This window comes from Salvia hispanica, chromosome 5 (assembly GCF_029641045.1).
Source record: "Salvia hispanica isolate PSC_SH4W2 chromosome 5, Shi_PSC_v1, whole genome shotgun sequence".
NCBI classification, from domain to species: Eukaryota; Viridiplantae; Streptophyta; class Magnoliopsida; order Lamiales; family Lamiaceae; genus Salvia; species Salvia hispanica.
Genome location: NC_142696.1, coordinates 5,979,079 through 6,006,840, shown reverse-complemented (window position 1 = coordinate 6,006,840; position 27,762 = coordinate 5,979,079). Strand labels below are relative to the sequence as shown.

Sequence of the window (27,762 nt, the reverse complement as noted above, 5' to 3'; positions counted from 1 at the left end):
TCCAAGAGTGGACTTAGCATGAAACACTCATTTATTATTCATAGAGTAATCATACTCCAACTAGCTAGGTTCCGAATAATAAAACTTAGTTTCGCGCTCCTCTTGAGGACATTATCAAACGAGACTCACCTCGTGCACGATTCAATATAATAGCAATCCTAGCACCGCTAGATATCGATCACCACTGCCCAATATATCAGGATAATTGGGCTACGAAAAACCCGCACCATTTGATAAGTCAAAGCAATGCATAATCAATACCGTATGCTCAATGCTAACCTACATTGATTAAGAAATAAATATTTATCAAGACCTCGCCTTTCAGTAGATAGCCCAAGGCAAGTCTTGCTGTTAGATCCGTTCAGTGCTATACCACACCAATGTCATCTTATTTCAGTAAGGCTTAGAAATATACGGACTGACATTGCAACCTTTCTCGATGGGTAGTCTAATTCCATCTAGGTTGTGAAATTCATATTTTTTTTTGTTTAGAACTGACCGTATTACCTTAAAGTGGACGACGCCCACAACCGGTCTACTAAAACAAAGACTTAGACTTTGTTAAGTTAACTTATACATTTAAACATGCATTAACATCCATTAAATGTAAAACATAACAACATTATGACAAAAATAATCTGTTTTATTCATTGGAAAATAAAATAAGAGTTTTACAGTATTCAATCACTCGAAACGTGATTTCTAGTATACAAACTCTAACAGTGTGAATATTTGGTGTGTGAATATTTGGAGTTGTGAGATAATATAGGGCATATATATAGAGGCTTTTCTTAATAGTATTCATATTGAAATTTATTATGTGTAACTCACATTTGATTGGTGGCAGTTTCAGTTTTTAATTAGTGTAATGGAAAATTTATCTTTAGTGTAATTCACATTAAATGAAATTATGACTGTAGTAGCCGAATATCAATTGTGATTAAATTACGTAATCCAATGTATTCAACATGTCCAATGTGTTGTTGTATAGTGTAAAAATGATAAATTTGAATAGAAGAATAAACGGCTCAATTAATTATTTCATAATTATAAAGAATATTGTATTACGAATGAAATGAATTAAAAGCAATTAATGGAAATAATCATTATAACTGCTAGTACATTAAAATATTTTCACAGCTAAATTTATTTAATCAAAATTTACTTTTGCAGTTTTTATTTATTGCATTTACATTCCTTACACAAAATAGTTATTCAAAACTGCCCAAAACTCGCCTTTTATATATGTACAGATATCCATCTTTCTTCATCTCTCTACTGACATCCACCTTCTATCTCTCCAATTAAACACTTTAACCAATAACTCCTAAAACCCCGTGCCGGCTAAGCAATGTGTCATTTTAGCCGGGACGGCTTAACAAACTCTTCTATAAAATACCGTAGAACTTTTAGTCAAAATAAAGAAATGAACAAAATAATTTGCTATAGTATAGATTGTGTCGGCTATAAAACAAATGTAACGTAATTCTTGATTAAATTTCGAAGATCATCGACGCATAAACGATAAAGTGCAATTTTTTCTCTACGTTGGGGTTCATTAAATTGCTGTGTCGGTTTTCAGGGAGAGGCGACAGCTGGCATCATCATACAGATACACTTCCAGACATAATTTGTTGATTATATATTGATTTAAATTAATTATTATGCAAAACCCGTCGCTGTCGTACGAATTGAGATAAATGTAGAACCCCTTTTGCGCATCCAGAGTTTCATTCAGCGCCTAGTTTATCAACTCTGGTAGGTTTTCCACTTCCACTGCTTTTCTGTCGTTTTTATCCCTTTTTTTTTTCATCGCACTTTCTGTAAATTCATCAGCATTTACTTTTGTGATCTCACTCCCAAGTAACTTTGAGCTTGTTTCTTCTTCAATCTGTTGAAATTTCACTTTACCAGCTTCTGTTTCATTTTTATAGAAATACTAATAGATCATTTTAAGGCATGGGGGGATAGTAAAAAAGTACTGGAGAATGGGAGAAAAAACACGATTTTGTTGCTTTATCAGTATACTTTTGTTAGGAAATTCAATCTGTTGATGTGAATCATGCGATAGTGTGGAAGAAATCAAAGAGTTATATGCATTTTTCGGCTGTGCTTTGACAATGGTTCGTTATTCAATTATTGTGGCGGGAAGTTTGTAGCAATTGTCATATGAGAAGAAGGGAAGTTTCTAGCACTATCTGGGAAAAGGAGTAAAGATATAGGATGTTGGCAGACTTGCGAAGATCACCGGCGCATAAACGAGCAATGGATCCTAGGGATTACGATGAATCCACTGATCTTGAAGATGATACTGGTAAACTTAAAATGTTAACATCTTTTTTTTTATACCATTAATGTGTATAGTCCATTCATTCTGAGCATAATTGTGCCTAGATTGGAGCTGACTTCCACAACTTTATCCTCATTCTGGGTTGTCCATGTTTGTGCTGCATAGATTTGTGTTCTGTTCTCTGATAGAAATTAAACAAAAGAATGCTTACTGCAAAGTCACATTTGGCTATGGTTTGAATCTGAATTGAAGGAGATCATATTAAGTATTTCTAGTTACTCTACATTGGATAAGTTTTGAAACCATCCAAACAGGTTGGTGGACTTGTTATCATGACTTGAAAATGGTTGTCATAATCCTTCAAACAGAATGAGCCTATAGGATGTTGTTTCTAAGAAATATTTTGATTAATTTTATTGGTTTTGTTCTACATAAAATGATTCCTTTGTGGTTGTTTCAGAGCTTCTAGAGAGTAGTATGGGGCAAGAAACTGAAAATCCACCTTGGAAGCTTTCCATTCCACATGTGCTGGTGGCTACTATAGTTCCCTTCTTATTTGGCTATCATCTTGGGTTTGTTCTCTTACAGCTTTTACTTCCGTCTTTCTCTGATATCTCTGTTTCTTCTGAACTGATATCTACTATTTTTCCTCAGAGTTGTCAATGAGCCTCTTGAAACAATTTCTGTTGATCTTGGTTTCCATGGGAATACCCTGCAAGAAGGTGACATTGAACTTTACAATTTGTTATTAATGTGTGCGCTATAAACTGCACATTGACTTTAATACCATATATTTTACAGGCTTGGTGGTTAGTACTTGTCTTGCTGGAGCTTTTGTTGGATCACTGATCAGTGGTTGGATTGCTGATGAAGTTGGACGTCGTAGAGCTTTTCAGTTGTGTGCTTTGCCTATGCTTATCGGTGCTCCAATATGGTACTTAAAAATGTGTTTTCTTTAAAACCCCCTTTTATGACCTCGAGACCATATGCTGCTGTGCTTTTTATGCATTTGTCCTTCTTTGATTCTGGTGATATGGGTATTCATTGTGGATTTACTATGTGTTTCACTAAGCACATCATGGAGTATGAAGAAGTTAACCAATGCTCCCTCCTTGTGGTCCGTTTTTTTTAGATTATGCTAGTCATATGGCACATATCTTAGATAAAAAGGTACTCCAGTTTTCATGCACAAGCTACAGTAGACCAGCTTTTTCTGCAGTAATTTATTGCAAACTAGCATATAAACAGTAAGCAGATTAAGAACTAACAATTTATTTCTCCCCTGCAACACCCATAAAACTGTGTGACTAGTAACTACTAAGTGGTGCAATTTGGAAGCAACTTAAAAGACAAAACCTAATTCAGCATTAAAACAGTCTAGCAATTTGTTGATCTAAAGGCTGTGCATTTCTCTTTGACTCGTTCTGGTATATGCAGAAGTGGGACAGTAAAATTTAGACCAATGTAAAATGGCAGAGACCCCCCCCCTCCCGTGAAATAAAACGAAAAAAAAACTCATTAGCTGAAAACAAGATGGGAAGCTAGATTGACAATTCTAAATCGACAATGTTTTCAGTGGAATCTCCACATTACGTCAGAATATGTTATTTGATACTTGATGTGGTAGAGTGGAAACTAGGATATTCAATGCTGCCCTATATAAAAAATATATTATTCAAGTATAGAAGTAGAGTCCTCTTTTCATTTTGCCAAAAATATTCATTGTGGTGGTTTTCTTTATGAACTGAAGGGGCACATTATTCTTCTCAAACCATAGTCGCTAAGGTCTTGCAGGTGTCCTGAATGATCGTATTTCATAGTATAACTTGATATACTATTCAATTTTTTCCATTTTCATATTTATCTTTGATTTTGAAAGAGGTGCTACACTCTGTATTTCCAGTGCCACATCTAGAAATTTGACAGGAATGCTTTTGGGAAGAATTTTAGTTGGCATTGGCTTGGGTATTGGTCCTCCAGTTGCATCTCTTTACATAACTGAGGTACAAACACCTTCAGTTTCATGTGCATTTAATATTGCTCTGTAAAACAGATATGGGCTTATCCTCTTGGATTTTTATTTATGCGCTTATTTGTTTTCTTTCAAGTAGATATCACCTGCACATGTGAGGGGTACTTATGGCAGCTTTATTCAGATAGCCACTTGTCTTGGGCTGATGGCCGCTCTAGTGGTTGGAATTCCAGTAAGGAGTATTTTTGGATGGTAAATGATTTAACTGAGATTGGTTCTGGAAAAATGATTAATATTTTTTCGTTTTTGGTTAAGATCGTTATGTTTAATGGGAAAGGAAGGTTACCGAACTAATCGCATCTAAGTGGTCTTCACCATGTATTTGCCTAGGTGGCGCATCTGCTTTTGGATATCTATCTTTCCTGCTTCAATGCTATCTCTTTTAATGGCGTTTTGTGTCGAATCTCCACACTGGCTATACAAGGTTCAACTATTTTAATATTCTTAATTGAATTGCTTCCATGTTTCTGATTTGGGAATTTATTTGGAATTTTAGAAATCAATAGTAAACTTATAAATGTATGTAAATGCTGTCACGTTCCTTCCCCCTTTACCCGAAGTGCTTTAGTTGTTTCTTCTATGGTAATCTGTAGCCTTGTCACTCTGTCAAGTCTGCTTCAGGTTTGTCAATGAAATCTTTTGTGCTTTATTTTAATTTATTATGTTGCAGTGTTCCATGTATGTTATCGCTTGGATTTTTTTTGGCTGTTGCTTGTCCAATATACTTCATGCAAAGCTATTTTAGTTTATGCTTCTGAAATTTATGCAATTTATATGTGTTGTGTGATTCAAGTGACTTCAAAAGTTACTACACACTTTGACCTCGAAGACCTAGGAAGGGGTGAGGGGTCTGATTTCATGCTCGATCGTCCAGTAGGCTAGAATCAGTCTCCAGATGACCAGTTGCTTTAGAAGTACAACTTCGGTTATTAAATATATAGAGCAGGCTATAGTGCTCTGTAGATTAAGTATTTTATCATTGTGTTATCAATAGATGATTTGTAACGCTAATCATCACTTTCATCATCTTTGGCATGCAGCAAGGAAGACATGGTGAAGCTGAGAATGAACTTGAGAAGCTTCTCGGAACTTCTCATGCAAAAGATGCAATAGTAGAGCTATCAAAGACTCAGAGAGAAGATGAAACTGATACCGTAAAGCTTGCGGAATTGCTCTGTGGGCGGCACTCAAGAGGTACATATGATGACCTGCTTATCGTATAGCAGAAGCTCTAGGAATAATATCTGAAGCATTATGTTTTAGTTTTACCCAAAAATGCGTTGTTTTTTACTCAATTCTTTTGCAGTTGTTTTTATTGGATCAACCCTATTTGCTTTACAACAGCTTTCTGGAATAAATGCTGTGTTTTATTTCTCTTCAACTGTATTTAGACGTGCTGGAGTTTCCTCGAACCTAGCAAATGTTTGTGTGGGGATCGCAAATTTAATAGGTAATATGTGTTTTCTTATGCACAACATCATGATTTGCATTTTCATTTTATTTCTCTCTCACATTCTTGTATGTTGAATATATGTATTTTCTGCAGGTTCCTTTATCGCTCTGGCATTGATGGATAAGCTAGGAAGGAAGGCGCTCCTGCTGTGGAGCTTCTTTGGCATGGTTAGATGATTGACATTTCTGGGTTGAAATCTGGCTTTTTGAGCAATGTGATTCGGGGTTGATGTTTGAATCTCCTAGGAACCTATTAATAAAATATCAAATGCTCAGAGCTGTTATGATTTCATTGCTTTGCCTGCTTAGATAATGTAAACTTTTTGCTTATTATTTCCATGAGGGAGTTTCAGCTTGTTGCCATTGAACTTACTGCTTCTCACTGCATCTTACACTTCTCTTACTGATCAGTCCCAGTTTCTTAACCCTCTTTCCGTTGTCTTAAAAACCTAGATAAAAATAACAAAGCTAATAAAAGTGAAGCACTAGATATTATCTCAGTGACTTCATTACGCGAGTTAATTGGAATTACTGGACGCCTGGTTTTTAGAGGTAGCAGAGAGCTTATGTACCGGATACCTGTGCAGTTGTGTAATTAGTTGTTGCTAAATACCTGTGCTACTGCATATCAATGGATATGATATCTAGCATTTTTCACTTGCATGATTCATATAACCAGCTGCTAGTAGTCCTAATGCATTTATGACTTTAAAACTATTCACTTTCATGCATAACATGACTATGCATTTCACTGCTTTTTCCTATCAGGCTGCTTCAACGGGTCTTCAAGTTCTTGCAGCAGCTTCACCTCCTTCAAACACGATTGGGTTTTTACTATCCGTCGGTGGAATGATGCTGTAAGTGCTTGTTTTGGCTTCCTTTCTTCAGCATGAATTTATACATGTCCTCGTAATTTTCTTGCAAGTAATATTATTCTGAAAAACTTGACCAGTAACAAAGAATAGCTGCAGGTAGTGGAAATTTAGTGTCTCCTTCGATTCCCATTTGGAAGCAGTATGTGTATATGCCCTACACGGCAAATTTAGTTATGAGTTTGGTTATGCAGGTTCGTCTTAATGTTTGCTGTTGGAGCCGGTCCAGTTCCTGGTCTTTTGCTCCCTGAAATATTTCACAACCGAATCAGAGCAAAAGCTATGGCTTTTTGTATGTCTGTGCATTGGGTAATTGGCCTTCACCTTTTTATTTGATGCAACAGATGCTTCCCCGAACAGCTGTTATATACACACATATATTATACATGCCTTTTGTCTCGATCTAAACTAATTTCAGGCTACTTTCAGGTGGCAAATTTTCTTGTTGGGTTGTTGTTCCTGCGTTTGCTGGACCGCATGGGGCCTCAACTGCTCTACTCAATGTTTGGCTCATTCTGCTTGCTCGCAGTTGTCTTTGTGAAGCAAAATGTGCTGGAAACTAAAGGGAAATCACTACAAGAAATCGAGATAGCTCTCCTTGCTCAGGATCAGTCTTAAATATAAGCTCATGTGCTATCCCACCAGTATGTTGTCGTCTTCTTCTTCTACCACGAGTAACTTATATAGAAGAGTGTGCACGTTCAGGTATATCGATGTTCACGATAACGTTTAGATGAGGACGATGATTGTAGAATAGATAGTAGCATAAGGCGCGCGCTGTCGCATCACTTGTGAAGTGATGGCATTTGTGGGGCCAATGATTACTGGTGATGTCTGTATTCTTTGAGAAATAGTATTACTATGAAAAAAGTTTACAATAGGGAAAATTATCAGTAATGCGTGACTGAAAAAATGCCTCCCGACATTAAACAGAGATGCTATTCTCTTTTGTGTTAACTGCTTACAGTAATATTTATTTCTATGCGTTTTCTGTTTTATAATCCAAATCATGAAGCTTTGGCTTAAAAAACACGAGTTTTATAATTCAAGAAAGACAAGGGAGTGCATCTTAATCGTGAATCACGTCAAAGTGTTAATGAAGTTACTCCATTTTACTAACCAAAGGTGTATACATGTGTGAATCTTTGACAGTGAATGTTGATTTCCCTCTTACCAAAGTATTTAAAGATAACTTTCACCCACACTTTCGGGTGTGAGTTTTTTTTTCTAATTGGAATTTTTGCAAATATAGTAAACTTCTTATCCAACCTTTCCCCTCATGCTCCTATTCAAACTTTTTATTTTCTCTCATGCTCCATTATTTCCTCCTAAAATGAATCATTTTCATTTTTAGCAAAAAGTAATATATATTCTCTTTTTTTTCCTCTAATACTTTACTCTTCCTTCAGTTAACTCTTTAAATACTACTCCCTCCGTCCTATAGTAGATGTCACACTTGAGAGATGACACGAGATTTTAGGAGATGTTATTTTGTGTGTTAAATGATGAGAGAAAATATTATTTTATAATTGATGTGAGAGAGAACTTTTTCTAAAAGAGGAAATGTGACATCTTTTGTGGGACAAACTAAAAAGGAAAGTGTGACATCTATTATGGGACGGAGGTAGTATCATTTTCTCAAATATCGTGTTCAAAAAAGCATCTCGCTTATAGCAGGACGGAGGGAGTATGTTTTTACGCTTTCTTCGTGAATCAACCTCAACCAATCTCAATTTGTTCAACACACAATGATATAAAACTCTTAATAGCCCAGACATTAACCTCCAACATTCAGCCAACTAATTACAGGGAAAAAAAATCAGAAACTGAAAAGGGAAGTTTCATGAAATAAAACAGTAAACACTCTATTGCTCTCATACAACTAAGTTGATATACACACATTTCGCATGGAATCGGGACAACCAGCGACTCACCGGAACCATAGTGTATGTGTGATGAGATGGCAGTGTTCCTTTATAACTCACTCACCTGCTGGTGTCGCCATAAACTGAGAAAACAAGGCCAATTGGCCATTCCAAAACAGAATCTCCACAAGGGCCCTCAAGGATTTTTGGAGAGAGAGTTAGGTGTTGTATAAAAGTTACTAAGGTATACTTATCATAGCTTGAAGTCTTTCATACAGGGCTCGCTTTTGGACTATTGATGGATAAAAGCATAACCAACTTCTTTCATAATCTGGGTACATAAATAGCTATATGCCTATATACCTCAACTCACAACAAAGTGATTTATTGGTAGAGTTGCACAGTTTCTCCAGGAATTTCTCTCTTCAAATATGATCATCCTTGCTGCAGAGTGATCCACAAACATAATACTTATTGGCTCTTCTTCCAACTGCAGAGGTCTATCTTTGCTTATTATCAGAAGCGAATTGAGAAGCCATTATCCGTGCTAGTTACCAGTGATGGCCCAAAATCTTCAAAATCCGAATCCAATTCAAGACCATAATCGTTCCAGTTAGCAGAGGAATCCTCATCAGGACTCCCATGTTTGGAGGGAACCCTCAAATCAGATATAGGAACTGGTAAAGGTTCTTCATTCAAATACTTATCATCAAGCAATTCCATCGCGGTAGCTCTGCTAGCTGGGTCATAGCACAATAGTTTTCTCACAAGAAGAATCTCATCAGGAGACCGATTAACAAGGCATGCTTCTATACCACTGGGTTTTTCAACTTCACCAAATGAGATTATATTGTAGTCTGGAAGGTGCACACAACCAGGCCAGACCTCCTCGGTCAAGTTACCCAATACGCTAAAGATTTTACCCAGCTGATCAATATCTGATGCACCTGGGAATAATGGTTCAAGACTCAGGAGCTCACCGAATATACAACCGAGTGACCACAGATCAATCTCCAGCCCGTAATTTATGGAACCATAAAGTAGCTCAGGGGCTCTAAACCACCGGGTTCCAACACAGGAGGTAAGAGCACCACTCCCATCAACCCGACCCTCCTCAGCTTCATAAGAATAAGACTGCTGGAAGGGATCCTCAAGATCACTTGTCGTGCATGTAGCAAGACAAGAAGCAGCTCCATCATGAGTTACACTTTCTTCATCACCATCATTGTGAAACTCACCCATTCTAAGGTCTTCTGGCTCTGAAGCCCCCTTTCCACTTATCTTTTCCACATGCTCTTGAGGGAAGTGGCCATCTAGTCTGGGAGGAACAGTTTCAGATGATTGAGGAAATGCTGCTTGATTTGATGAAGGTTCCTCGTTCAACTGATTATAAGTGCCCTCATCAAGAAATCCAGGAGCAAGGAGTATCCTAGCCTGACCACAGGCAAACAGATGAAATATCAATGCATGTGTAACCATTGATGTGCCAGGTAATAAAGATTAACCATGAAAAAAGCAACTGTACTATGATACTTATCTCTTAAACTGATTAAACTATAATTTTCAAGAGGTCAGATGGTGCCTGCAGTTGAGGTTTGAGCTAACTTCTTGACTCATATGCATCAATGTAATTCAAGACATACTAATATTTTGTTTAATGCAGCACATATCTTAGCTACTTTAAAAATCAACAACACTGATAAATAACCAAATGGCAGTTCTCATCTATTTAACTTTTTAATTAGCAATTACTTAATTAGTCAAGCTGCAATAGTTTGAATACCTTATAAATTTATAATGTAGATAAGGACACATCTCTAAAAATCCCCATATTGTCAGTAGAGTCAAGGGGTAGCAAGGCAATGATAATGGTGTGTTTAAAGAGAAAAATTCCAATGTGTCAAATTTTATTCTTTATTTTGTTTGAATTTTAAATGACAATGGCGTGTTTCCCCTTCATAGAATACAAAAACAATGTTCTCGGCCAAGGAACCTTTTCTCTAAAATAACCCAAGATTACAATTTTTTCTACAGATGTATTATCCCAATGGTACTACATCTCAGGTAATGTTAAATTCTCTAAATTCTGTCCCACATCGACTTGGTGATGATTCAATCTAATCTATATAAGTGTGGATAACTCTCCCCCTTATGAGGCCTTTTAAGGGGTGAGTGGCCCATTTCTAATATGGTATCAAAGCGGGCCCAAGTCGATGATGGATTTCTCTTTATTTCTTATCTACCTCACGAGTGGAAGACCGATGTCCTTTCCGGCCCACATCGATGATGGTTCTCTTATCTCTAGCATTGCCTACCCACGTGATGGAAGACCGATGTAGGAAGACCGATGTCCTTTCCGGCCCACATCGATGATGGTTCTCTTATCTCTAGCATTGCCTACCCACGTGATGGAAGACCAATGTCCTTTCCGGCCCACACGTGAGGGGGCGTGTTAAATTCTCTAAATTCTGTCCCACATCGACTTGGTGATGATCCAATCTAATCTATATAAGTGTGGATAACTCTCCCACAAATCTCTTCTCACCAATCTACTGTGAAGTAGTAACATAACTTGGAAGTTATAAATCTCCCATTCCTCACAAATATCACGATTTGCTCATTACAGAATGCTACATTTTCTTTGATGTCAATGCAGTCCCGAAATATATGTGAACATAATAAGCAAGGAAAAACTGGCCAAGAAAGGGGAAATAGTACTATTATGTTCGAGAACCAGATTTCACTAGCAAAAGATTACCAACTCTAATGTAATATCAACAAACATTCACTCAGAGGAAAAGCCCTAATAAATGCAATCAACATATCCATACCTGACCAAAATCGGCGATTTTGAGAATTCCGTCGGCGGAAATGAGCAGATTCGATGGCTTTAAATCTCTGTGAGCGATCGAATTGCGGTGGCAGGCGTCGACCCCGCGCAAAATCTGGACCATCCAGCGTTTGAGCTCGCCGGAAGTGATCCCGCCCTTCCAGTCTTTCTTGGCGGCCTTGACGACGGCGGAGAGGTCGGTGGGAAGGTACTCGAGCACGAGAACGGCATCTTCGTCGTCGCTCCAGAAGTACTCGTGGAGGAGGACGACGTTAGGGCAGTTCTGGAGCGTCTGGAGAGCCTCGATCTCGCGGAAGGCGGACTGGTAGTCGTGCACCTCCTTCAGGGCCACGATGGTTGAGTCGGATCGGCGGCGGGCCTTGTAGACATCGGAGTAGGCGCCGGAGCCCACGCGCTCCAGGATCTCGTAGTTGGCGGTGATCTCGCGGCGCGTGTGGATGCTCCAGCTCTTGGACGGCGGCTGCTCCATAGTTGAAGATCACTGCATCACTCCTTCTCACTTCTCTCCTATTTCGATTTTTTGGGGATCTGGATTTTTTGCCCTTTCCTTTTGTAGGATCCAACAACAATTCGTGGTAAATCGATCAACACATAAAACCGGTTCGATGCGATTTTAGTATTGATTTGGGATATCGAAATGCCAACGAACTTATTGTACCGAAAAATACCGAATTATTGATATATTTTAACTTTTGATGTAATATCGATATGAATTTTCTTATATTGTGATATATCGAACATACATTATATACCGATATGTTTGGTATTGGTATACTGTCATACTGCTGTATATACATATATTAATTAATACATACCAAATCTATAATATACACGAAATTTTCAAATGATATTTCCGAAATACAGGTATAAGAAAAGGTATGGTCGAACATAAATTCAGTATATCAGTATATATCATAAACCGGTACGGTAACGCATTCAAATTGTTCTATACTGAAATTTCGATTTAATAAAAAGTTCGATACAGTAACAGTATGATATTTTCGATACGGTATAATACAGTATGACACTTTCAGTATGGTATAATGTACCTTCCCACTTCTAATTTTGATTATTTCATGGACTATTATTAAGTTGGATAAAACGATCGATTTTTTTCATGGACATTTATTAAATACATGTGTCATTGTATATTTAAGACTAAAGTCTAAAATTGTTCTTAAAATTTGATTATTTTATAATTTTAGTGCATAACATTATGTTTGCTACTTTTTTTATTTACTAAATTATGAAATTGATCCATTTTTTTTAGTTTTTGACCGAATTATAAAAAACTAGCGGTCAAACATAATCAGGTAACTTTTGACCTAATTAGTACTATACTAATTTATGATTAATTAGAATTTTAACATTTTCAAATTATTGACCGTTGATTTGAAAATGAAATAAAAAAATAGGAAGATATCAAAACGTAAAGCCATAATGTTCTCCCACTGGTTTTTCTTCTTTGTCATTTTGTGAATTTTTGTTGAAACCTAGTGTAAGCCTTAGCGAGAATCATCTTCTCTGTGAGCTGAGAGTTACCACTCTCTTTTTACCGTTCTCCTGGCGGCACACGCGAGATAGGAGGACAAAGTTCATAAAACAAGAGAAGTCATCCCCATTCGAAAATCGAGAAGATTAGCTAGACTTGATTCTCATTTTCTTTTACATTCGTAGAAAGTATTTGTGTTCCTATTTTGGAGTCTACCCCTCAATTTTCAGGAGTGAGTGTGGTCCCTTTTTTTGGGAATACAGTGGTCCAGGTATTCTATATTTTGTCATATATTGTGACTGTGTTATAATATTTTCCTATAATAGTGATATGGTTATTAAAATTTATATGGTAAGTTGATTCGTTGATTTTGCAGGTCAGGCAACATTTGCATGTCGGTCTCTTCAAATGGTTTGACTATAAAACTGATGATGGGAGATACTGAGGAATCAAGCTGATGACTAGTTTCATTTGCATTTTGAAGTTTATGAGAAATTTTCTTTAATTTTTCCTAGAATTTAGGATTATATCGGTTTGATTGGTGCCTTTCTATGGTTGGTATCAATTGCAAAAGTAAATATGTATGTGTATCAAGTTGACATGGATTCAAAATAACATTGCATAACATGGAATGTTGACACATCTAATTAGGATTACTTCAAACTTTGGCTATATACTTCTTGAAGCCTCCAGTTCAAAGAATGATGTTATGAAAAATCTTCATTACTGGATGAAATTGAAATTTACATGATAATGATATGAGGAATTAAAACCGCAGAAAGTAAAACCAGAGAGCTAAAATCAAAACAAAATATTGAATTGAATCACACAACACAACAGAAGTAGTAGTATAACATAAATCATAGACTACTACAATACCATGAGAGAATGAACAGTTCCCCCATGAGTAACACTACCAAACATTGTTACATTTTGCACCACAGCTGCCTGCATCATTAGGCGACGCAGCCTCCACAAACAATACCTCTCCTGCACAAACAAAACAACATGTTAAAATGAACAAACTCATCACTTATTTTGCTCATAGACCATAGTGATGGTTTTGGTTTGATAAAGTAATTGATGATAATCTATAAACTTACACAATTGAGCAGCCACTACTGTGTCGCTTCTTGCGTGACGCCACTTCCTTTCTGCGCGGAGGTTGAAGCACAACTTTGATTGCAGTATCAAACACACCCTTCACATTCTGCCACCAAACAAAGTAATGAACCGATTCAGAATCCAAACTTGACCAAGCATGAATTAGAAATACTATATAAGTATCCTTACCTGTTGAGTCTTGGAGCTGCATTCTATATAAGCTGCTGCACCTATCTGTTTCCTCAGCTCCTCTCCCTACACATTTTTTCCAATGCAATCAAATAAAAACCATACAACAAAATAAGAGCAAGATCAAGAGCAACGAATCGATACGCACTTGGGCTGTGGTGATAATGTTGGATCCCATATGATCACCAAGATAACCCCTGTCATCCCTCAGATCTACACAAGGGAAGGCAAAAATGTGAGTCACAACTCTCACACACATCCGCAAACCAACCACAAATTCTTACCTAACTTTGTTCCAACAAGCACAATTGGAACATTAGGGGCAAATCTACGAAGTTCAGGCATCCACTGTAGAAACAATCAAGAATTAATCTGAGTTGACAAGATCAAACAGAGAGAGTGAGAAAAGGGGAAAAAAAATGGGTACCTTCTTGAGGACATTTTCATAGCTAGCCCTACTGATTAAAGAGAAGGCCAAAACAAATATGTCTGCGCCTCTGTAACTCAGGGGCCTCAACCTGCTGTAATCTTCTTGCCCTTTCCAATTCAACAAACTAAAATTAGTACTACCAAAAAACAGTTATACTAAAAGGGAAAGGGGGAAATAATATACACACATACCTGCAGTATCCCAGAGGCCTAAGTTGACAATGCTGCCATCAACAGCCACATTAGCACTAAAATTGTCAAACACTGTTGGAATATAATCCTGCCATTTTCACAAACACCTTCAATTCACAAACTAATTCCAACAATATTCAACACAGAGAGAGAGAGAGAGAGACTAACAGTAGGGAATTTGTTGCTGGTGTAGCAAATGAGCATGCAGGTTTTGCCAACAGCTCCATCTCCCACAGTCACACATTTGATGAATTTTGAAGCACTCATTATTGAATCTTGAGAGAGAGAGAGAGAAAGCCCCAAATGCAAATGCAGAAGGAAGGAAGGAAGAGAAAAGGGAAAATGGATGGATATAGAAAGAGAGGCCCTAATCTCTAATATAGCAAACTTGGAGTTTCAAGAATGGCATAAAAAAACAAAGCTAGGGACAAATTAAGCTCATGTTTTTGTGGTTATGTGTGCATATTCAGTGTGTGTATCTATTTCTTTCTATTGTGTGGTTTGACTGTCGCTTTTCGTCCCTCTCAATAAATTTGAAATATCCAACAGAAACATTTTTTGAAAAATATGCTTTGGTGGGACCCGCTTTCCCAAACGGCTACCACCAACCCAACTACTCCTCTCAATATTTATTACTGCTGAATATTTCAAATTAATAACCTCTTTTTCTTGCATTTATAACAACATACTCTAGTAAATGTGCTATTGGTATGTTTGGAATAATGAACCAATCAAAATTTATGTCTAATAATATCTAGCAACTTCATCCATATAGTACTCCCAATTTAATTAATGTGCATTGTTTTATAATCTGCGATGCTACATTAGAATAGTCTAGTCCAACTTAAAATGGTGATTTATTTAGTCTATAGTATATAGGATAGGGATGAAAAAAATAATTAAATTCTAATGCATAATTAGAGACTAAATTTCAACCATCTAGAAATAATCTCCATACTTGGTTATGTATTAGGATTTGTTTTTTTAGGAGTGCGTTTAGTTTCCATGAAATGAGTATTTAGTGAATTTATCTATTGAATGCATGTGTTTGATTTTGCAGCATTTATTACTTATTGGCTCAAGAATTGGGAATAGGCCCGTGGTAATTGTTCATCGAGTTGTTGTTTACAAATCATAGAGTGATTGTCTGATATGGAAATTGCCTCTTTCTTTGCACCAAGAATTTGTTTCATTAAACCAAACAACTGATCCAGAAAATAAAACTATAGTTTCGACAATTGCTTTTATGCCCATTGTCTTAACTTAAGATTAGGTTTCACCGAAACCAAACGACTCCTTAACTTGCTCATCCAACTCCATTATCATCAAGTAATATAGAGTAGTAAATTCTAGCATAGTATTTTGACCAAAATTACGTAACAAAAATATTAATCGAATAATAAAAAAAGAAACTCAAAGTCTTTGTCACTTTGATTACAATTCAGTCATTGCCAGCTTTAAGGTTTATAACATTGCCTTCTACTTAAAAGTGCCGACTTTTCTAAAATTTGGACAAGTTAAAAGGCTACTTTGGCCATTCGAATTGAAATGGACGTTAATTGAAAAAATATTATACAACAAAAGCCAACATAATGGTCACATTTCACTATTGTTCATGAGTCTACCACTTTTGTCGGGGGTTTTGGGCTTCTATACTATTTTCATAGAAATGTGAGTTTTTCAGTCTTATTTGAAAAAGCTTATAATGTTTTTTGGTATAAAGATTAAGTTATAAAGTGATAAGGAAAATGACTTATTTTTTGGTTTTTTTTTATAGAAAAATATTTTTGGTCTTCTTCACAATATTACCCAAAAAATTCGAGGTGAAAAAAAGTTTGCCCAACAAAAGCAGGGATCGTTAGTATTCGTTGCTACCAAACACTAAGTTTGGGCTGGGCCTTATTAATTTTATTATAGGCTAAATCAACCTACCAAACGTGACTTAGTTTACTAATTAGGGTTTATTTGAGTATTGGACTTTTAATTTAGACTTTGTATATCTATCATGTTGCATGAAATCACTTTTTTCGTGTTATGCCGTGGAATGTTATCGTATCTACAGATCGTTATCGTATTCATGTCATATCCATGTGTTCGTATAAGTTGTGTGGTGTTCGTCTTCATGCCAAACATATTCTTATGATATTGTAATCAGATTTGACTTTCTCATATCATGTTATGTTGTTATCGTGTTCACACAATTGACTTAAATATCCAACAGACTTTACTCAAGTAGAAAACCAAATCTAATGTGATTTTAAAAAAAATTCCAACTAAATTTGTAATTCCTGTATTTTCTACAAATACTTTTATTAAAGTTATAGAGGAAAAGATTTGCGTGAATTCTGTCAGTACTAGATTTTTTATTCAATTACTGGAAGTCTGGACTCTGGAACTACTTTAATAGAAGGTACAAATAGTTAGATGGGCTTGAGTTGAAAAGCCTTTTGGGTCATAACAATGTAATACTACGAATATGATACTATATCGAACTAGTAATTACTAATTTGTTGTAACTGTATTCTAACTATAATTATATATTAATAAGATTTCAAGTTATAAAAGTATAATATATTTTCAATTCTTTTCTAATAGAATTAAAATTGAATAAAATTACAATCCTAAATTTGAAAAATGAAATTAAATCAATAAAACATGAATTTAAGGAAAATAAAAAATTACACAAACTTAAATTTAAATATACCATAAGAAAAACGAAAATAAAGCTAAAAAAGAAAATGAAAAGAGAAAAGAAACGAGAACGGCTAAAATATAAATTTGGGAGAGAGAGAGCTGAAAGGGGTGTGCATTTTCTGTGAATGCATTATGTATTTAGTATAATTTAATATATAATAAATTTTATTTTAAACACGTTTAATTTAGTACATAATAAGATAAACATTTATTCCTTCTAAAATTAGTTTTCGCAACCACAAAAATTCCCCACTTTCAATGTTCTATAATGCGTAAGATTTTGAAATGACTAAACTAATATTACGCTGCCAAATTATAAATTAACGGTTGGTAGTTGTGTTTTAAATTAACTAGAGGTACATTGACGAAAAGAATATTTTCAATCTGATGAATTGAACGTCCGCCTCACCCACCGTGGAAACCATCAGCGGAAACACCGGCGATTCTTAAAATTGAGAGCGGATTTGTTGCCCACAGCCAACGCCCACAACACAGGAGCGGGCCGCCGCGCCCCACCGCTACTAGCGGACCGGGGAACAGACCGAAGAAATCCACCCCTCCGGATAAATCCTCCCTTTGGTGCATCCACTGCCAGAAACCAAAACACACATACGAGACGTGTTTCAAGCGATTGGGATATCCCGATTGGTGGGAGGAGAGACAGAAAGTGAGGGGAACTCATCTTAGTCGAAAATGGCTGTGGGAGTTTCCAATTACCGGCAGCCACAAAATCAATAGAACGGGAAATCAAGGAGGACAAGGAGGATCAGCAGGATGCCCCGTCCGGCGGTGGCAGTGTGCGGGGAACCGGGAACTATGTCGAGTGAACGGAGATGGCGCCGACAGGAGGTAAAAGGTTTGGTTTTAAACCAAAAACCTAGGAAGTTTAAATTCATTCGTTTTTTTACCTCCGAAGTATGGTGAATTAAAAAAAGGACCCCATTTGATTGAAACTGAACCCCAGACTCTCAGAACTTATACATTGACCCCAAATATGCTCGGTGCCCCAAACTTGAGAAAAATCGTGAATTGAGCCCCCATTATATGTTGAAAAATTCCTTTGCGCCCCTTGAAAAATTTATCCGTCGTGTTTCATTTTCAAAAGGGGTTGGATACAACCAAGGGTTGGATTTTTGACTATGGGACAACGGACACTATGACCCCAGATAGGAATAATTTTAGTAGCCTGAGTGAAGTTACTAAAACCTACATTAAAACTGCAAATGGGGAATTGATTACTGTTGTTGGTTCGGGCATTATTGAAATTTCTCCTACTCTCCGGCTTAAGAATTGTTTATGCCTACTCTATCTCAGAGATTGATGTCTATAAGTCATGTCACGAAGGAGTTGAATTGTACTCTGCTAATGCACCCTGATTTTTGTACCTTACAGGATATTCGGATGAAGAGGATTCTTGGGCGTGACACTGAGAAGCAAGGACTCTACTACTAAGTGGACGAGATAGCTCAACATGGTAGTGCAATGCTGGCTCACGAGTCCATGAAACAAGAAATTTGGCTATGGCACCGAAGACTAAGACACTCTTATTTTTATGAATTTTTCGATCCCTTCTAATTTTTTATGTGAGACTTGTGTTTTGGCCAAAAGCCACAGACAACCTTTTAAGCTTTCCAATACTTGAATGAATTCAATTTTTTCCTTAGTGCATGTTGATGTCTGGGGTCCTGCACCAATTACTGGTAGGGGTGGCTTTTGATATTTTGTGATATTTGTTGATGATTGCATTAGGATGACTTGAATTTATTTTTTGAAACATAAGTCAGAGATCATTGATAAGTTTATCTTGTTCTTCAAAATGGTCCAAACACAATTACACACTACTATAAAAACTTTTAGGTCAGATAATGGGAGTGAATTCGTGAATGCTATGTCCCAATTCTGTAAAGAAAAAGGCATGATTCATCAAACTTCTTGTGCCTACACTCCCGAACAAAATGGGGTAGCAGAAAGGAAAAATAGGACAATCTTGGAAATAACTCGTGCCCTAATGCTTGAATCCAAAGTCCCTACACATTTTTAGCCCGAAGCTATAGCCACATCTGTCTTCCACATGAACCGATTACCTACAAAAGTCCTCAACAAAAAAACCCCGCTCGATACCCTTTCTAAACTCACTAAAATTCCCCAACATTTGAATCTACAGCCCAAAGTCTTTGGTTGTACTATCTATGTTCATATTCCGAAGCATGAAAGAACCAAACAATCACCCTGTGCCTCCAAGTGTGTTTCGTCCGTTATGGGATCAACCAAAAAGGTTATCGATGTTTTGACCCCCACACCAAGAAAGTCATCACCACCATGAATTGCAATTTCCTGGAAACCGAATTCTTTTACCACACCCACCTTAGTAGTCAGGGGGAGAGCAATCCGAGTTGTTCTGATTCTGCGGACTATCTAAGTTAGGTTGTGTCATTGCCAAACTCTTCGATAATGGGCCAAACAGATCCATTTGTCACTGCCGCCGAGCAAGTCTCACCACAAGAGTCGTCTCATCCACTACCCTTTTGATCCTTCTCAACCGATATCCGAGGTAACTTCTAAACTAAGCCCTGATGAGGATACATTTTCTATTAACCATGATGATACAGAACTTCAAGAGAGGAAGACAATACTATTGGTACTTCCTCATCGAAGTACAGGAGGAGTCCCACCGAAAAGACATTCTCCCGAGAAGATTGGAAAGAAAAGCCGGTATGGGGTGACAAACTTTGTGCAAGGAAATCTAACTAAGATAGCACGAGCATTTGAAGTTATTGTATGAGGAAGAGGAGATTCCACAGTCAGTGGAGAAAGCAATGAAACACAAGCATTGGAGAGAAGCTATGTTCACCGAAATGAGAGCACTACTGAAAAACATGACTTGGGTAAAAGGAAAGCTGCCTGAAGGAGTAAGAACTGTTGGGTGCAGATGGGTGTTCACGATAAAGCAAAGGCCAGATGGTACGATAGAGAGATATAGGGCTCGACTGGTGGCAAAAGGATACACTCAGACTTATGGAGTAGACTATGAAGAGACTTTTTCACCAGTAGCCAAGATCAACACAGTAAGGGTGTTGTTCTCGATTGCAGCCAACAAAGACTGGCCACTTCACCAATTTGATGTGACGAATGCTTTTTTTACATGATGAATTGCCGAAACCTGTCTATATGGAACCTCCTCCTGGGTTTCATTGCATAGTTTCAAGATGGGAAAGTCTGTCGGCTGAAAAAGACATTGAACGGGTTAAAATAGTCTCCAAGGGCATGGTTTGGAAGATTCACAGAGGTGATGAACAAGTATGGATATAAACAAAGTAACTCCGACCATACCCAGTTTCTCAAGAAGAAGAATGGCAAAATCACGTGTTTAATTATATATGTGGATGATATGATTATCACGAGGGACGATGAGGAAGAAATGGCCGAGCTAAGGAAGAATCTTTTCACTGAGTTCGAGATGAATGACTTGGGGCTTCTCAAATATTTTTAGGAATAGAAGTGCTGAGATCGAAGAAAGGAATTTTCATAAATTAGAGGAAATATGTACTAGATCTTCTAGCAGAGGTTGGGATGCTAGATTGCAAGCCAGCAAACACCCCAATGGTTCTGAATCATGGATTGTAGATAAAAGAGAAAGGGAAGCTCAGAGATTAGTTGGGAATTTGATATATTTGGCTCATACTAGGCCAAATATTGCCTATGATGTGGGAGTAGTCAGTCAATTCATGCATGCCCCTCAAGAGGAACACTGGGAAGCTACTCTGAGGATCGTTCGATACTTGAAAGGGACATCCAAACATGGATTATTGTTTGAGAAACACAGGCACTTAGAGATACATGGATTCACTAATGCTGACTAGGCTGGGAATCCAAATGATAGGAAGTCGACTGCGGGATATTTCACCTTTGTGGGAGGTAATCTTGTGACTTGGAGGAGCAAGAAACAAAAGATGGTGGCACTCTCTAGTGCAGAAGCAAAGTTTCGGGGAATTAAGAGTAGACTGGTTGAGAAGACTTATGAGAGAATTGGATATAGGTCCCACTCGATCGTGTAGACTATTTTATGAAAATAAGGTGGCCATTAGTATATCAGAGAACCCAGTGCAACATGATCAAACCAAACATGTGGAAGTGGATCAACACTTTATTAAGGAGAATATTGAAGCCAAGATAGTTGAAATGCCATATGTCAAGTCCGAAGATCAGCTGGCCGGTATGTTGACGACAGCCGTGAACTCGAAGTCTTTTCGAGAAGTATTGTGCAAGTTGAGTATCGGTAACCTCGTTACTTAACTTGAGGGGGAGTGTTAGAACGAAATCTCAAGATATTAGGAGGATAATATGCAATGATTATATTTACTAAGAATAGGAGATATGGAATTAATGTATATTAGGTTTACCTTGTGTAGATATTGTTAGTCATATATAATGATGTACCTATGTATATGATTGTGAATAAGAAATACAAGAAAATCATTCCCCAATCCTTTATCAATGTGATATTGAAAGTGAACAAGGCTCAGGTTGTATTCAACTGGTCAGAAGAAGACTCCTAATCTAGTCACGTCACTGACTCTATTACCTCAAACCTTGGTCTCAACAATTTCCTCAACTCACTTCTACTGGCTAGTATAGTGGATGTAAGGGTCGAATTCCACAGAGATAGATGGATGGAAGTTGGGATTGTGGTAATATTCTGGAGGGATGGGTTGAGGTTTTTACCTAGGCAGAAAAACTAAAGGTGGACATGGACTCTGCTGATTGGTAAGACTATCTAATATCTGGGAGAGGCGGACTGTGTGAGAGAGAAGAAATACTCTACTAGAGTGCATGTGAAAAGTATAAATTTACTAAAAGTACTTAAACAAAAGCTGGAGTGAATATCCTAACGAACTGGCTGATGTGCTGCCAGATCTGCAGAAAGTCTGACAAAAGGGGAAAGGACGAGAAAAAGCAGCTGAAAAGTAAAAGTGGTCCACAAACCGGATGCTGATGTTGTCTTCTCCAACAAGTATGCATAAAAATTCAAATTCAAATAAACACAGATTCTATGGATAACAGCTCAGATCAACAATTTCTACAACTAAGATTTACAATCAAAAGATGAAAACTCACGGATTAACGACCGATAAACTCAGATTTAAACATACTGACTAACATGCAAGGTGGCAACAGTCACGTAATCACAAATCTCTTACATTAAACCTCAAATCGAATTATCAAATACTTAGAAACTTAACAAAAGATCCAGCCCACTCAACGAAACCATGCTTCAACACTTAGAAACTTCTCGCAAACAACTCTACGCTAGGCAGAATAAAACACGACAACAACGAAAAGAGGAAATTCAAACAACTTTCATATCATAGCATCTGGATCTCCACAAAAGACTTCAAAAGCAACAAGAGATTTAGTTCTAGCAAAGATCCAACGAAATAAAACGAAGTACGAATTAAACTAGAAAGCAAATAAAGATTGTTTTGCCACTCCGGACGATGAAACAATATTTAGGCGACTACAACGGCTGGTGGAGTTGACGGTAACTATCCTCGGTGGAACTGCGAGGTCTTCAAGTGGTCATGACTGGTGGCGAGGAACGAGAGGTGTGGAGCTAGCATCCGCTGGAACTTCTAGAGTGATTTCTTTGCAAGTGTGCCTTCTAAAAATGAGTTGAGTCTATTTAAGTCAGCTACTCGATTCGATTCGAAGACTCCACATCGAATTATGCGGTTTTGAAATACATGATGAATGGAAGGTTACTCCATGAATTTCCTCAACAGGTTCGCAACAAGCCGATTCTTGTCAGCTATAGTGTGATAATGGTGGACGAGGCACATGAATGAACCATCAACGCAAACATTCTTTTTAGTTTGCTCAAGGATGTCTCCAACTAAGTAAATTTTTATTTGATTGTACAAAATCAAAATTAGGTGAAAACTCATGCTCATATAATTACCTCTAAAATTTGTGCATTATTATCAAGGATTATTCTAGCCAGTGGCAGATCTAGAAATTTTGATTCGGGATTACGATATTTAATTGTAGAGACACAGGGCTTTGAAGTTTAAAATCTGGTCATTTTATTCTATTTTACTAAATTTAAATGTTTTATAATATTAGTTGTGAATGTCTTATATAAACATAAATGTAAAGTTTACATTAAAAAAGAATAAATTACTTTGAAAGAACACAAAATATTTGAGCAAATTTTTTATAAAAAAAAAATGGAAAAACTATAACAAGTACACAAAAATAAAATTATTTCCAATTTAGATCGATAGAAATATAATAACTATCATAAATTATTTGTTAAGGGTGTGAATTCATTTATTATTTTGTTATATAATAATTATACAATAAAATGAAAGATCAAAAAATAAACATTAGAGGTCGGCTACCACTACCAGCACCAATTCAGTGTTAAGGAGTAAGTCTCCATATATAATTTAATAGGATATATTTGGGAGTAAGTCACCATATACATTGGATCTGCCACTGATTCAAGCAATCAACAAAAATTGAGGAAATGTTGAAATTCAATGAGAGAGAGAGGCAAGATACGTGAGAGAGGCAGAGGTGGAAGAAACGCAATCGTCATTTTGTTTAGCTCTTGTTTCAGAAAGTCGGGTCATTGAAGTACTAATAAGCGTCATGCGTTGAGGTGCAGTGATTTTATAAGAATGGAGAAATTTTCGCGATATTAGAAATAATTTATGCTAAGAGGTCGGAGGTTTTGGGAGAGAGCTTACGAAGTAAAAAACCGATGAGATTATGGAAGTAAATATTCTTGCATTTATTGCTATTGCACTATTCACTCTAGTTCCTACCGCCTTTCTACTTATCATTTACGTAAAAATAGTCAGTCAAAATGATTAATTCGATTGAATTTTCAAATGAATTTGAAACAAATTTACGAAGTAAAATGAAAGGGATCAAATTTGTGTTAATATTTAACGGCATCGTCCAAAAAGTACTGAATCCGGCCCATTTTCAATTTTCAAAGTAAACAACTAAAAGCATAAGAGAGGTTTGCTAGTACCTCTTTTTATAGTAATGACACAATAAAAAATGAAACACCTGGTACACGTAAATATACTCAAAATTATATCAAAAAGCAAAAATGACTCAATTAAACGCCTGATTTAGCTCTCGACAAAATTGAAACAGTAAAATTGACACCATTACTCAATTTAATGGCAATAGAAATCCTCCGAAGCCACATTGATAAGATTCATGGAACTATCGAAGACAAATTGACGCCATTATCCCTAACTGTGTTCCTGGTCATTATTTCAAATTCAAAGCATAAATAGGATATATCATCAAAGGGGAATTATTTTGCAAGTAAACTAGCTAGACAATAGATGATTAAAAACAGAAATTCTGCTAGTAAATCAGTCAGGCAAGTCGGACATTTCTAGTGATCAATCCGATAATTAAAAAAAATCGAACATATACAATTTCAAAAAAAGAAAAGGAAGATACAACTGCTGGATTTTAGCGATCTTACTTTCTAGTGATCTTCACGGACATTTGTTGTTCTTCAATTTGGGAGAGGGAGAGAGAGATTGGCTGGTGGCGGAGCACAAATGATTGATCGTGGCTGGTGGCAGGCGGTGGGGAGGGGAGAAATGAGAATTAGGGGAATCGAATGGTGTAAATTGTGCTCACATTCGGCGAGGTTTGAATTTGACTTAGGTGAACGACGCTCACAACCGGTCTACTAAAAAAAAGCCTTAAACTTTGTTAAATTACTAATACATTTAAACATGCAATAAACATCCATTAAATGTAAAACATAACAACGTTATGATAGAAATGGAAAATAAAATGAGAGTTTTTACAGTATTCAATCACTCGAAAAGTGAATTCTAGTATACAAACTCTAACACACCGCACCGATTCTCACTGTGCCGGAGCCAGAAACTAACTATGTGTTGTATACTGATGCATCGAAAGTAGGACTTGGATGTATACTTATGCAGAATGGGAAAATGATGATGTATGCATCAAGGCAGTTTAGACCACATGAGATGAACTATGCAACGCATGACTTGGAGTTGGCAGCAGTAGTAAATGCTCTGAAGATTTGGAGACACCATCTTTATGGATTTCATTGTGTATACACGGACCATAAAAGCCTCAAGTACTTCTTTGAACAAAAGAATTTGAACATGTGCCAGCGTAGATGACTCGAGTTGATAAAGGATTATGATTATAGCATAAACTACCACCCAGGAAATGTGAATGTAGTGGCTGATGCCCTGAGTGAGGAATTCGTTCGGAAAATCCGTTCGAAAGTGAGGACGGGAGAGCAAGAATATTTTCACAAGGAGACGGATAATGCCCTCACATTCAAGGGAAGGTTGTGTGTGCCTAGAGACAAAGGACTTAGATATGGAACCATAAGGGATTCGCATGAAACACTGTATACTGCGCATCCAGGAAGTACCATGATGTATCTAAGTATGAAGAAATAGTTTTGGTGGAATGACATGAAAAAGCATGTAGCGGCATTTGTGGAGAGATGTCTAGCATGTCAACAAGTGAAAGCTCTACATCAACGACCCTATGGGAGACCGCAACCACTTGAGATTCCGGAATGAAAATGGGAGCACATTGCATTGGACTTCGTGATAGGATTACTAAGGTCTCAACGAGGGAACACTATTATTTGGGTGATTATTGATCATCTAACGAAATCCGCTCACTTTGTACCGATTCATGATACCTATGAAGCTAATAAGTTGTCTAAGATGTATGTGCGAGAGATCATACGCTTACATGGAGTATCATTGACCATCACATCCGATCGTGATGCAAAGTTTACTTCTAGATTCTGGATGAACCTGTAGCGAGAGAGTTAGATACTAAGTTGAATTTTAGTACTGCATTCCACCTGAAGAGAGGACGATAGAGAGTTTGGAGGATATGTTGAGAGTTGTAGTGCTAGATCGAGGAGTAGGTTAGGAGGAAGAGTTGCTAATAATAGAGTTCGCTTACAACAGTATTTATCAGGTGACTTAATACATAGCTTCGTATGAGTCATTGTATGGGAAGAAATGTAGGTCAACACAGATGAAGTAGGTGAGAGAAGAATTCTTGGAATAGACTCTATGGAAGAGATGATAGAGATTGTTCAACAAATCTGTGAGAAGATCAAGCAAGCCCAGGATCGACAGAAATCATATGTTGATGTTCGAAGAACAGATCTACAATTCGAAACCCAACATAAAGTTTTTGTAAAGGTAGCTCCGTCTAAAGGGATAACTCGGTTCGGTGTGAAAGGCAAATTGAGACCACGACCTTATGAGGTTCGTGATAGAGTGGATCCCGTAGCGCTACCACCAAGCCTTTGAAAAGTACACAATGTTTTTCATGTGTCACAATTGAGGAAGTACGTGTTCGACCCTAATCACATAATTCTTCAAGAGGAAATGATGATTTTGAATCCAATTTGAGTTATTAAAAGAAGCCTGAAGCTATTCTCGAACAAAAGGTGCAAGAGTTGAGTAATAAGTCTATTGTTGCGATGAAGGTTCAGTGGAGAAATCATGGTGTTGAGTAAGCTGCGCGGGAATTGGAAGACAAGATGAAGGAGAAATACTCGGAACTTTTTGAATGATCTAAGCAAATTTCGGAACCACTACACGACACATTTCACAAAATACATACTCACACTATAACAAAATACACTATACAAACTGCACACTATATACAAAATGCACCTTAGAGTGTCCACTATAGTTGGCCGGGCCAAGCCACAAAGTGTGGCCGGGCCACCAACGCCCATATTTTCCACTAGTAGTGGACATGCTCAAGCCACCAAATAATTTAATTTTTTTCATTTTGTTTATATTTTAATTCTACTACAATAAAAGTTATTGGACTATAATAATTGAAAAAATGCATAAGACCTAAAATTAAAACAAAATCTTCGTTGTATTATAGAAAGGGGTAAAATTATACAACGAAAATTTTCGACGTCTCATAAACTACATTCCCAACGCGTATCACACTCTACCCCCTTCTCCCCTACGATTCCAAACCTCTTCGACCATATCAGCCTGCAGTGTCGTATGTGATGTTTCCCTCTGCATATCGGCGAAACGTTGGATCAAATATGCATTACTACGCGGTACACCCATCTGCAGTGGGGCGGTTGCAATACCGTGACTTGTACTAGCACCCTCTTCCGGTGCCCAGTACTCTGCAGAATATCCTTCGTCATCTATTATCATATTGTGCAATATGATACATGCATACATAATGGAGGCGACATCATTTTCGTGCCATTGTC

The 27,762-nt window shown here is 37.1% G+C and overlaps 3 protein-coding genes and 1 long non-coding RNA gene across 4 annotated transcripts; 2 read left to right on the top strand and 2 right to left on the bottom strand.

Moving 5' to 3' along the window:
• Positions 1 to 1,635: 1,635 nt before the first annotated feature.
• Positions 1,636 to 7,603, top strand: LOC125216805 (putative plastidic glucose transporter 2). Its single transcript, XM_048118581.2, has 14 exons — positions 1,636 to 1,758; positions 2,153 to 2,314; positions 2,751 to 2,862; positions 2,945 to 3,012; positions 3,092 to 3,224; positions 4,194 to 4,293; positions 4,402 to 4,514; positions 4,653 to 4,746; positions 5,363 to 5,516; positions 5,629 to 5,772; positions 5,869 to 5,942; positions 6,543 to 6,631; positions 6,841 to 6,955; positions 7,076 to 7,603. Exons 2-14 carry the CDS (start codon positions 2,224 to 2,226, stop codon positions 7,262 to 7,264), a joined length of 1,476 nt encoding a protein of 491 aa, XP_047974538.1. The 5' UTR covers positions 1,636 to 1,758; positions 2,153 to 2,223; the 3' UTR covers positions 7,265 to 7,603.
• A 792-nt stretch (positions 7,604 to 8,395) lies between these two features.
• On the bottom strand, positions 8,396 to 11,953 carry LOC125216815 (cyclin-dependent kinase F-1-like). Its single transcript, XM_048118591.2, has 2 exons — positions 11,343 to 11,953; positions 8,396 to 9,945 (listed from the first exon to the last, which is right to left on the bottom strand). Exons 1-2 carry the CDS (start codon positions 11,829 to 11,831, stop codon positions 9,028 to 9,030), a joined length of 1,407 nt encoding a protein of 468 aa, XP_047974548.1. The 5' UTR covers positions 11,832 to 11,953; the 3' UTR covers positions 8,396 to 9,027.
• A 1,697-nt stretch (positions 11,954 to 13,650) lies between these two features.
• On the bottom strand, positions 13,651 to 15,208 carry ROP9 (RHO-related protein from plants 9). Its single transcript, XM_048118603.2, has 8 exons — positions 14,937 to 15,208; positions 14,769 to 14,856; positions 14,575 to 14,684; positions 14,432 to 14,495; positions 14,296 to 14,360; positions 14,148 to 14,213; positions 13,958 to 14,064; positions 13,651 to 13,844 (listed from the first exon to the last, which is right to left on the bottom strand). Exons 1-8 carry the CDS (start codon positions 15,033 to 15,035, stop codon positions 13,811 to 13,813), a joined length of 633 nt encoding a protein of 210 aa, XP_047974560.1. The 5' UTR covers positions 15,036 to 15,208; the 3' UTR covers positions 13,651 to 13,810.
• A 2,499-nt stretch (positions 15,209 to 17,707) lies between these two features.
• On the top strand, positions 17,708 to 19,125 carry LOC125216980 (uncharacterized). The gene is made up of 2 exons (XR_007175536.2): positions 17,708 to 18,311; positions 18,855 to 19,125. It is a non-coding gene; the product is annotated as an uncharacterized LOC125216980 (long non-coding RNA).
• The last annotated feature ends 8,637 nt before the right edge of the window (positions 19,126 to 27,762 follow it).